The 12,495-nt window shown below is 36.6% G+C and overlaps 1 protein-coding gene across 1 annotated transcript; it reads right to left on the bottom strand.

The window, feature by feature from the left end:
• Window positions 1-3,532: 3,532 nt before the first annotated feature.
• On the bottom strand, window positions 3,533-4,801 carry LOC18045237 (aspartic proteinase CDR1). Its single transcript, XM_006437293.2, has one exon. It carries the CDS (start codon window positions 4,799-4,801, stop codon window positions 3,533-3,535), a length of 1,269 nt encoding a protein of 422 aa, XP_006437356.1.
• Between the last annotated feature and the right edge of the window lie 7,694 nt (window positions 4,802-12,495).

The raw sequence follows: 12,495 nt of genomic DNA, 5'->3' as shown, positions 1-12,495 counted from the left end.
TTCCGTTTCGTCAAAAGGTTTCTGGAGACTATGAGGATTTGAATGTCTTAATTGTCGTTTCCTTAAATTCATGCCGGTAATGCTCAGGAATATGTCCAAGGAAATCAATCAAGAGATTCTTTAACAAAAGTATGAGGTGAATTTCAAACTGTAGTAAATTCTTGCTAACGAATATTATTTTGTATTCAGAAATGTAAATATTTAGAATCCTTTTATTATCACAAGAAATGAACGGAGAGCACCCGCATTAATTTTCATTAGTGTTTGTAAATTGTAAGAAGAAAAAAAAAAGTCCAATTGTTGCTGTGGTTGCGTAGTGTGTAGGTGTAATAAGTTTTAGATTTATAAGAGTTTAATATGATTTATATTTTTTTTACGATGAGGTCTATTTGAACCCATCATAATGCTTAATAAATCTATTATTATTAAAATCTATTACTATTTACCCAACAAATCCTTATCATCTATATAATTATTAGCGGATTCTAGCTCTAATATTTATTTTGTCTTAATCATGGTTTTATTACCAAATCCTCCATTATTGGCTTGTTCCAGTTGGTTTTCTTTCCCCTTGTTCTTCCTTAAATGAAAATCTATCTCAATTGAAAATCCATTATTATTATTTTTTTAACGTCACGTGTATTGTTGTTTAATTTATATCAATGACAATAAAGTATTATAAATATTACTACAATTCTACAAATAAAACTCAACACAAATTTGCAATCTTTTGATCTTTATGAAGAGATCATTTTCAAATTTACTTCTTTTTAATGAAACCTAATTGTTAAAGTTTCATGGAGTGCATTGCATAATGCATAATATATGCAATAACAACTGAGAAATAGCAGACTAATTAATTGAAAGGAAGCCTAGATTAAGAGAAGTTTTACAAAATACAAGAATAAATATTAAAGATTAACAATCCATCATCAGGTTGAAAATCAATGATGGGGGGGGGGGGGGGGGAAAAAAAAAAGGCTGTAAAACACGTTAAAGAGTTGGATTATAACAATAATTTAACTTAAGGATTTATATGAAATAAAAATATCTATTAAAATTAGATGCAGAGGGTATTTGGATGGGTTTTCTTTCTTTTAATGTAACTATGACCGAAAAGGGGTTTTATTTGTATTGTAAGGGGAGGCGTTAATAGCAGCACTATTTTTATATTTGACATCAGAATATAGGTTAACACTATATATAATAGGACCTCGATAAATTAATACTTGATAAATTGATAATATAGATTAAATAACAGTTTTCTTCAGTCCTAAGTCAACTTGGTAAATTAAAAATTCAATAAATTTTAAAAAGTTCTTTTTTTAAAAGGGCTTAACTAATACATAAATTAATAATTAACCAATTTGAAATTAAACACATATGATTTGTCTAAGATTTTCTTTGTTGTACTAGTATAATGATTTATGCATTACCTTGGTTGTTGTTGCTTCCTTTACACCTTTTAGAAGAGAAGCCAGTATTGTATTTTATTTGATATGTTGAGAGAAACAAGAGAGAAATTGGCTTAATATATTCTCTCAAAAAAGTCTTATGTGATGAGTTATCATGTAATTGTGATCCAGCCATGCAATATAACAAAAGAATTATTAAGTGATTGCTTTACTGAATTAAAATCATATCAGAATCATATCATACAACTTGATAGAATCACTGCATTCTTTAATTATACTACTATACTTTATAAAAGTCCCTATTACGATCGTGATATTATCTTTATAAATTAATAAACTTATTAATTTATTGATATACTAATATTAGCTAAATTAATAGATTTTTCATGATCCCGAAGTTATAGATTTGTCAAGGTTCTATTGTATATGGTGTTACAATTAATTAAAAAACTACGTTAATACCATATGATTATGTACTTGTTTCTATAACAATGAAATAAATATCATTTTTCAGCTTTATATAAAGAAATTCTGGGGATTTAATTAGATTTATATTTCTTCTAATATAATTGAAACAAAGGACATGGTTTTATTTGAACTATAGTGAGGCGTTTATAGCAGCATTTTTTTATATTTTGGGGCCTTTTTTTTTTTACTTAATGACTTAATTGACTTAGTTTTAATCAGTTAAGTCATTAAATCATTAAGTTATTAAACTAATTTTTTTAGCTTTTTGCTTAATCTAAAGAATCTGAAGATATCATTAAAAGATTTTCTCCCTATCTAATTAATTAATTTTCATTCTTATCTAACTAAAACTTAATAATTAGTATTATTACCCATCTCTATATAACTTGTGCTAATATATAGTGGTAGACTATTATTATTTTTATCTTTTTATTTTCTTCATATTAAAATTATTCATTTTCATTTTTTATTAATATTTTTCATATAAAACACATAAACTACAATAAAATTGATTAACATATATAATATAGAATAGTGAAGAGTTGTATCCAATTGAATATGATTTATGTTATGATAATATATTATTTTATTTATATTATTTAATATGTTTATTATTTATTTAACATTTATAATTTTTAGGAGCATAAATGTAAAAATATTAGTTTTTAGATTTTTAAGTTAAAAAATAACTTAATATTTATTTTTAGTGATACAGATAGAAAAAAACAAATATATCATTCTAATTTAAACATTCAGTTCTATTTAAAATTCAAATTAATTTAAATCTATTTAAATTTTAAATAAAAAAATAAACACCGTCTTAATATAGCAATTAGCTGAAGTGTTGGATTATTGATTATGGCCCATGTTTATGATCTCGGCCCACACAATAATAATAAGATGGTTTAAAGAATTTTTCCTCCTTTGAGGTCAAAGAAAAGGAAAGGGGGATAATCAGATAAAAATAGAGGGACCGAAAAACATCAGGGTCAAATACACATGGACATCGGGTCGTCGTGTGGCAGCCAAAACGGTCTTAAGTTCCCATTGAGGGCAAAATTATTATCGGCGACTGAAGACCCAAAAGCTTAGACAAAAATAAGGCAACTGAAAATTATAAAAAAAGAAAAGAAAATTGAAAGAATGGGGAATGGGAATTAAAAGAAACTGATCAGAATAATTAAATCTTAATCATATATTATTGTTCGCTTGTACTTTTGTAATTAATACAAAAGAAAATACAGTGAGGAAGTTAATTATATCAAACGGTTAGCAATTCTTGAGATGAATATATATTGTAGCTGTTGGCGACTAATAGATGATTGTTAATTAATAATGGATCAGATATTGTGTTTTGTGTTAGATTTAGTGATTGATGATCTTTTCAGTGACACAGCGACACAAATAACATCAAATAAGTTAATTTATACCATATCGATTCAAAACCAAATACAGTAAAACGAACTAATCGTTCGTAGGATGATATAATCTTGCGAAATACAAAATGAAATAGATTTATTTAAATAGATTTTATTCAGCTCCAATCGCATTAGAATTTGAAATCGGTTGATCGGCTAAAGAAAGTGGCTTGAAAATCACTCGATCAAACTCTAGTAGAGGGGAGAATATCGAATAAGCTTCCCAATTAATTACTGCTTGGTGCAGTCTGTCGGTTTAAATGACACAGTTTGTTGTTCTATGTCATAGCCGACCAAAAAGTTAGTCTGCATTATATTACCATAAAGTGGCAGACTATTGGTACCTTTAAAAACAGAACATACAATATCCTCCGAAACCTTCACAAAAAAGTTGGAAGGACTCAATTTCACATCTGCACCTCTGAAATGTATTGTAACTTCAGGAACTTGAGATAGTGAATTAAAACTGTAGCAAAGTTCAAATGATCCTTTAGGGTCTGCAACAGGTTGTGCCTCAATCATACTGGACATTACTGACAACAATTTTGAGTTATAACGTTGTGGCAATAAGGTAAGTGTTGTACCAGAATCGATTATAATGTCTGGAGTCGATACTCCTAGTCTTTGGTTTCCTACACTGATTGCATCAATTGTGAGAACATAAAAGGTTTTGGCTTTAGTCAAGGGAGTAGAAACCACTCCTGGACCTGAAACAATTCCATTGGTTCCAAAATTGATTTTGGTTGAGCTTGCCTGAACCAAACAATAGGAGAATTTACCAGCAATTGTAGATCGCATTTGAGAAATAAGTGAAATATCGCCGCCTCCAAGGCCAACAATTCCGGTTGTTTTTGAATTAAACAAGCCACCATTGTTTGTTCCGCAACCAAAGGTTATTCCAGGCAGAGCAACGGCCTGTCCTGTTGTTGAACCCAGAGTAACAGTTTCGGTAGCAAGATTGCCATTTGAGAAGGATCCATCTCCATAAGAGACCGAGTATTGACAATTTACCCCAGAGCAAGATTTTTGGTTAAGAGATGCACATTGGCTTGACGAGCATGGAAGAGATTTGTAAGTAGATGACTTTTTAGGATCAAAAAGTGGAGAGTCCTGCATGTAACATTGTGATGGTGGGCGAGGCTCGCACTGCGTCCATATGAGGTCACTTCCTGTATCAGCAACTGCTAGTATTTCAGTCGCGGGAGTACCAATTGATATACGTATGAGATAGTCTCCGATATTGGGTATTATATCAGCTTGGGAAGCTTTTGATGAAGATATTGATGAGTTCTGATTAAAGTGATTGGGACGATTGGTAGAACGAGTAAAAGCATTTCTCAATCGTTGGTAGGGAGTTTCACTGGAGTTGTAAAAGGGAGACTTGGGAGAGTCACGGTGGATTAGCTCAACACTGAAACCTCCAGTTTGAGCTTCTATTGGAGAGACTACATAAAAAAAAAGAAAGAAGAGAATGAATGCACAACTCAAGAAGGTTGCCATAATCAAGGCTGTTATTGAGATAATAAGAAAGTGGCAACGGGTCTATGCTTATATAGAGGAGGACACAGTGATAATTTGGAAAATTTAATTAATTTTGAATAGAAGACCAAAAAAAAAAAAAAGTAAAGAAGATGAGCTTCCAAGAAAATGAAACTTTCTCATGTAGTCAGCTTTTGTTAGAGTGACAATTATCTTATTGTTGCAACTTGGGTGACAATTTTTGAATTTGTTTGGCTTAAAAATCCTTCTTCTATGTGAACTTAGCCCAGATGAAAGGGAAGCAAGCTTAGCCACATGTCTATGTAATCGAGATTGTTTATTGGTGAAATATAAATTATATATATAAACTAAACTATAAGCATAATACTTATGAGAATCATTGAGGACAGCTTAAAACTTTGATCTTATCGTCTAATTACTTGATGCCTAGCTATGATGACATCACAACAGGTGAAGTAAGCATACACTTTCACTGTCTTTATATCACGTTTTACTCTTTACGAAGTCTTTCTTTTATGCAAACGCTTTTGCTTTTTCTTAAGACTTATTTCTTAAATATATTTTGTTCGACTTTTAGTATAAAAATAGCATAGTCAATTAATGCTTTAAATTTACAATTGTTCATCGTTTACCAAGTCTGTTGCCGATATAAATTTCATAGTCTGAATGGCTGTCTTGTCTTTAGCCATTGATGTGTGAACTTGGCTCACACAATTGACACGCTTTCTGATACATCCTTCCGAATTCAGTTGAACCAACCAGAATATTTGCAGGAAGAGCAGCCCAATGATGAGTCCGATCATGAGCAGAACAAGGAAGAAACCATGTCACATGTTGAGGAGGGAGCAGAGCATAATGAATCACAGAAAAGCACACGTATAAGGAAGCCCCCTGGGTGGTTAAAGGATTATGTCGTGTAGTGTAATTGATTTTTGTTTTAAAACTCTATATTCACTGGGTTATTTCTTTGCTGTCATTTTTGCCACAAGTGTGCTGAGCTGTAAAGATAGAGGGGTATATGTAGAGCATAACCAACTTTTGTAAAGGGCATCTGAAATGAATCAATTCTTATTCTTCTCGACTCTTCTTCTATTCTCAACTTCTCTCTCCAGACTTGCTATTTCTTTTTAAATTTTGGGAGCTGGCACTCGCTCAAAGAGTGTGACCCAACTGCTACAGCCTTCGGTTGCAAGGGTGTATCATTGGTGCTTTCATTGCTATCACCATGGCAGATTCTGAGGTGTTAAAGACGATTCAAGAGCAGTTCGAAAGCCAAACATTGTCGTTGCATCAAACATTGCAACAATATATGGCAACAGTGGACTCTCGCCTCGATGATTTGCGTTCACAGATCCATGGCTCTTCCACCACCTCGGGTAGAGCTCGTCATCAACCCGACCCAATATCTCATTTCCCTGAGGTAAATTCTGGTGGTACTGAGATATCGCCAGTGTTACGCTCTATGAAAATGGAGGTCCCTAAGTTTGATGGATCTGACCCAAACGGATGGGTTTTCCGAATTGAAGAGTTCTTTGATTTTCATGGTACCTCAGAACCTCTTCGTTTACGGATTGTTTCTTTTCATATGGAAGGCCGCGCAGCGGCGTGGTATCAATGGATGAAGATGAACAGCCTGCTTACAACTTGGAAGGAATTTTTACAGAATCTCAAACATCGCTTCGGTGCATCCCTCTATGACGATCCTCAAGGAAATTTATCTAAGTTAACACAAACCACAACAGTGGCGGAATTTCAAACAGCTTTTGAAGATTTAATGAATCGAGTGACTGGAATTTCCGAACCACTCTTGATCAGTTTCTTTATCACAGGATTGAAACCCGATATTCGTCGTGAGTTGCTTTTTGCTCGGCCTTCTTCTTTGATGGAGGCGTTTGCATTAGCTCGTGCTTATGAAGCGCGTGCTGAAGAGGCCAAACAGGGACAACGTTTTGTACCAAAATGGAACCACGCGTCACTCCACCCTCACACACATTCCTCCTCACCCAAATTTCCACCTCACCCATATCAACTTACATCAACTCAGCCGGTCCATTCCACTAGTGTCGCCTACACACCCACTCCTCCACAAACTAATCCTTCCCTCTCTAAACCAAATCCGTTACCACCACTTCTACCCACACCCAACTTACCGATCCGCCGCCTTACTCCAGCCGAGCTCCGTGACAAACGTGAAAAGGGATTGTGTTATAACTGCGATAAAAAATACAGCGCTAACCATCGCTGTCGCAGTAAATTTTTGCTTCTTATGGGTACGGATGATGTCGAACCTGATTTTTGTGAGGAATTGCTGTCATCAGATTCTGTCGAAGAAGTCGTAACAGGGGATATTTCCAGTTTGAATGCCTTGGCGGGGCAAATCAATCCACGCTCACTCCGTTTGGTAGGTGAAGTTCGTTCTCAGAGTTTTCAAGTGTTGATTGACAGTGGTAGTACCCACAACTTTATCAAACCAGCATTAGCAGAACGTTTGGGCTTGCCAATTCAGCCAACAGCCAATTTTCGTGTTTATATTGGCAATGGGGATTTTCTAGTGTGCAAATATTTTTGCCCATAGGTTGCTCTCACGATGCAGGGTATGGTTTTCACTGTAGATCTTTTTGTTCTTCCAATTGAGGGGCCTGACGTGGTGCTTGGAATTCAATGGCTTCAACTCTTGGGCCGTGTTTATCATGATTACTCCGCTCTTTCTATGGATTTTTGTTGGAATGGGGCACCAGTGACTCTTCGCGGCGATTTATCCACTACTTCATCCTTAATCACCCTTAATCAGTTGCAAGCTTTAGTCCACAATGCTGATATTTCTCATTTGTTTACTCTGCAGCCGGTACATGTGCTTGGGGAAGAATCGGCACATACTCCAGAGGGTTCCCCTTTTGAATTGCCTGCAAATTTAACAGAGCCTTTTGTTACCCTCCTACACACCTACCGCAACCTATTTCTCCCACCTACCGCACTGCCACCGCATCGTACCATTGACCATAAAATTCATCTTCTCCCAAACACAACTCCAGTAAATGTCCGCCCATATCGCTACCCCCATTTCCAAAAAAACGAGATGGAAAAACTGATCCGTGAAATGTTAGAACAAGGTATAATTCGACCAAGTCAAAGTCCGTTTTCGTCGCCCGTCTTATTGGTGAAGAAAAAGGATGGGACTTATCGCTTCTGTGTCGATTACAGGGCTTTGAATGCAGTGACCATTAAAGACAAATTTCCCATCCCAACCATAGACGAATTATTTGATGAATTAGGCGGGGCTGCAATTTTTACCAAACTGGACTTGCGGGCTGGTTACCATCAAATTCGCGTGCACCACCGCGACATTTATAAAACGGCTTTTCGCACTCATGAGGGCCACTACGAGTTTCTTGTCATGCCGTTTGGTTTAACAAACGCGCCGTCTACTTTCCAAGCTACCATGAACCAGATTTTTGCTTCATTTCTTCGTAAATTTGTGATTGTTTTTTTTGATGACATTTTGGTTTATAGTGCTACAGTGGAGGAGCATTTCGGACATCTTGAGCAAGTGTTATTGTGCCTCAAATTCCATCAGTTCTTTGTCAAGTTATCCAAGTGCTTGTTTTGTCAAGAAGCTATTGATTACTTGGGCCACATTGTTTCAGCCTCTGGTGTGCGCGCTGACCCTCAGAAAATTGCAGCTATGGTCCGCTGGCCACCTCCTCAGACCACGAAACAACTTCGGGGTTTTTTAGGTTTGACGGGTTATTATCGGCGGTTTATTCGTGGCTATGCTTCTTTAGCAGCAACCCTTACCGACTTACTATGTAAAGACGCCTTCAAGTGGACCCAAGCAACAGCCGAAGCATTTGAAGCCCTTAAGAGAGCAATGGTGGAAGCCCCGGTGTTGCGGCTGCCGGATTTTGACTCTGAATTCATTCTCGAGACTGACGCATCTAATGTGGGGATAGGGGCTGTGCTTATGCAATATGGACACCCCATATGTTACTTCAGCAAGAAATTAGGCCCTCAACTTCGTGCTTCTTCTACCTACCTCAAAGAATTGACTGCTATTGTTGAAGCAGTGCATAAATGGCGCCAATACTTGTTAGGCAGATTTTTTGTAATCCGAACGGATCATAAAAGCATTAAAGAACTCCTACAACAAGTAGTCCAGACTCCGGATCAGCAAGTTTACATCCGAAAATTATTAGGCTATCACTTCCGCATTGATTATAAACCGGGTTGCACTAATCTTGCAGCAGATGCCTTATCACGCGTTCATGAGGAGGCTAGGGTGGAACCATCAACACGGCCTGCCTCTTGTTTGCCTCTTCTTAGTCATCCTTCGTTTGAGTTGTTAGCAACCCTACATTCCGAGAATTCCACTCTTCCTGATATGATTCATCTTCATCACCAATTGGCTGTAGGCTCTCTTTCAAGTGATTACTCGGTCCAAAATGGGTTTCTTCTTTATCGCCATCGCTATTATATCAGTCCTTCATCATCATTGAAAGCTGTTTTATTGGCTGAATTCCACTCTACTCTACTTGCTGGGCATGCAGGCGTCAAACGCACGTTAGTCCGATTGGCATCTACTTTCTTTTGGCCTAACATGCGTAGTGATGTTGAGCGATTTGTGGCTGAGTGCCTTGTATGTCAACAAACCAAATATTCCACTCAAGCACCAGCGGGGCCACTGCAGCCTCTTCCTATTCCGACTTTAGTTTGGGACGAGCTCACTATGGACGTCATTACTGGCCTTCCGGTTTCTCGTGGTTTCACAGTGATCTTGGTAGTTGTTGATCGCCTTACTAAATCAGCGCACTTTGAACCCCTCCCAACTCAATTTACTGTTGTGAAGACAGCTGAATTATTTGTGAATATGGTTATCAAGCTTCATGGTTTTCCTAGCTCTATTATCTCTGATCGTGATCCTGTATTCTTAAGCGAATTTTGGAAGAAATTATTTGAGTTAAGTGGCACAACTCTTCGCCGCAGTACCGCTTATCACCCACAAACAGATGGGCAATCGGAGGTGGTCAACCGCGGATTGGAACAATATCTCCGTGCTTTCACTCAAGAAAAACCAACTTCATGGGTATCTCTACTCGGGTGGGCTGAATTTTCCTACAATTCTTCTTATCATAGCAGCATCAAAATGTCTCCTTTTCAGGCTCTTTTTGGGCGGCCACCTCCATCAATCCCTCCTTACTCCAAGGGCTCTACTTCAATCCAAGCTCTTGATGCAGCATTAAGTGAGCGAGATGTGTTACTCCGCTCTTTGAAAGAGAATTTGCGTCAAGCTCAACATCGCATGGTTCAAAAGGTTAATGCCCATAGACGTGAAGTTCAATTTGCTATTGGGGACCAAGTTCTAGTGAAACTTCAGCCCTATCGCCAATCCACAGTGGCAACTCGTGCTTGTCAAAAGCTAGCTAAACGGTACTATAGTCCCTTCTCTGTGCTAGCTTGAGTTGGTCCTGTCGCTTACAAGCTTGCATTGCCAAGTGGTTCTAAGATCCACCCAGTATTTCATATTTCACTTCTCAAGCGTTTCCTTGGTTCTCAAACTCTTGCTCCTCATATCTTGCCATCAATTAGTGTGGACAATCAGCCATTATATCGGCCTGCTGCAATTTGCGCTGTTAGAACTGTGCTTAAACAAGGGGAACAATGCCGCCAAATTCTGGTACAATGGCAGGACAGTTCACCTGAGGATTCTACTTGGGAAGAGTTTGAAAGTTTTTGTAACCTTTATCCAGATCTTCACCTTGAGGACAAGGTGAGTTTTGAAGCTGGAGGGAATGATACATCCTTCCGAATTCAGTTGAACCAACTAGAATATTTGCAGGAAGAGCAGCCCAATGATGAGTCTGATCATGAGCAGAACAAGGAAGAAACCATGTCACATGTTGAGGAGGGAGCAGAGCATAATGAATCACAGAAAAGCACACGTATAAGGAAGCCCCCTGGGTGGTTAAAGGATTATGTCGTGTAGTGTAATTGATTTTTGTTTTAAAACTCTATATTCACTGGGTTATTTCTTTGCTGTCATTTTTGCCACAAGTGTGCTGAGCTGTAAAGATAGAGGGGTATATGTAGAGCATAACCAACTTTTGTAAAGGGCATCTGAAATGAATCAATTCTTATTCTTCTCGACTCTTCTTCTATTCTCAACTTCTCTCTCCAGACTTGCTATTTCTTTTTAAATTTTGGGAGCTGGCACTCGCTCAAAGAGTGTGACCCAACTGCTACAGCCTTCGGTTGCAAGGGTGTATCACTTTCAAAGAACCGTCCTGCTTTTTGAGCTTTAAAGAAAACAAATGATGGGTGTCGAAGCCAACAAAAATAAATTCCTACTCTAAATAAATTGTGTATAGTGATTGAGCAGGGTCGTGTCCACAGAGATCGGTAATTATTTAAATCCTTTTGAAACGTAAAACGTAAAATGGGGGAATTGTTGACAATAATAAAAATCAAATTAAAATAACAAGAATGCAAATTAAAGTTGTAATTCAAATTGGAGAAAGCTCTGGTTGAAGGAATTAACTCAGCTTGATTCGACTACTGATCATTGATTCAAATATAGATTATTATTACTCATGAATAGACCGGTTATAGCTACTGAGACCCTCTAATAGCCAATCTCTCCTTAACTAGTCGATAACCAAGGTACGACCGTTGGTTATTTCCCTAATCAATAGACAACCCTAGATACGATCATAGAATTTAATCAATTGACAGCCTGAAAAACCAGAGAGACCCAAATCCTAATCAACACATATGATGATTCATTTAAATTAGATTGTTTATTCTCACAACACAACTCTCTGCTATGTTATTTGTCACAAATATTAAATTCTTCATACGATGAATCCTTTAATTGACAATAGATTAAGTTGATAATTAAATAGTGGCCAATTACCTAATTAACAAACATAATCATGAAACTAATTCAGAGAATAAATAAATACCCAAAAAGCAATAAAACAATTAAAGCACAAGAAAGATCTCACAGTAGTGATGAATCAAAGCTTCATTAACCTTCAACCAGAAAAATGAGTTTAGTTCCTCATAGAGAGAAGAGAAAAATTAGATCTAGGGTTTCTTTTTCTCCAATCCAAAATCCCCCCTTTTTCACAATAGATTCCTCTCTTAAATACTCTCTCTCTTCTCTTTTTGAATTATATTTAAAATAAAATACTAATATCTGAAATATTAAATTCGTAATTACAAAAATAACCAAAAATACAAAACACGTTAAACTAAAAACTGCAGGTCCGCAGTTGACAGCACGCGCCCACGCCTTATCAACAAAGTTCTTCTGACGCTCAGAAATTTCTCCAAGAGAACAATCTCCTTAAACATCATCTTTTAGCTCAATTTTATCATCAATCAATAGAATTGCACCTACAAAAGTAAAACACAAGTAAAACATTATTATTAAGTGCAAAACATCGATATTAAGGGAAGTAAACAATGCAAAACTAGTGCATAAATTGCACTCTAACAACAAATTAGGGATGCGAAATTAACGGGAAACACACATTATCGTATTAAAATAGTTCAAATCAAATGGAGTCGTATGACAGTCGAAAAGTCTTTCTGTTCACATCGTGATTCCATGAGTTACGGTTCATTTACGCAACTCAAGACAGCTACAAGACGCAAAATTATTGCTTTAGTAGTTGCTTGAAAGCCTGATGGGAAAC

This window comes from Citrus clementina, unplaced genomic scaffold (genome assembly GCF_000493195.1).
Source record: "Citrus clementina cultivar Clemenules unplaced genomic scaffold, Citrus_clementina_v1.0 scaffold_4, whole genome shotgun sequence".
Lineage (NCBI taxonomy): Eukaryota > Viridiplantae > Streptophyta > Magnoliopsida > Sapindales > Rutaceae > Citrus > Citrus x clementina.
Note: the sequence above shows the minus strand (reverse complement) of the source record. Positions and strands in the feature narration are given on the sequence as shown.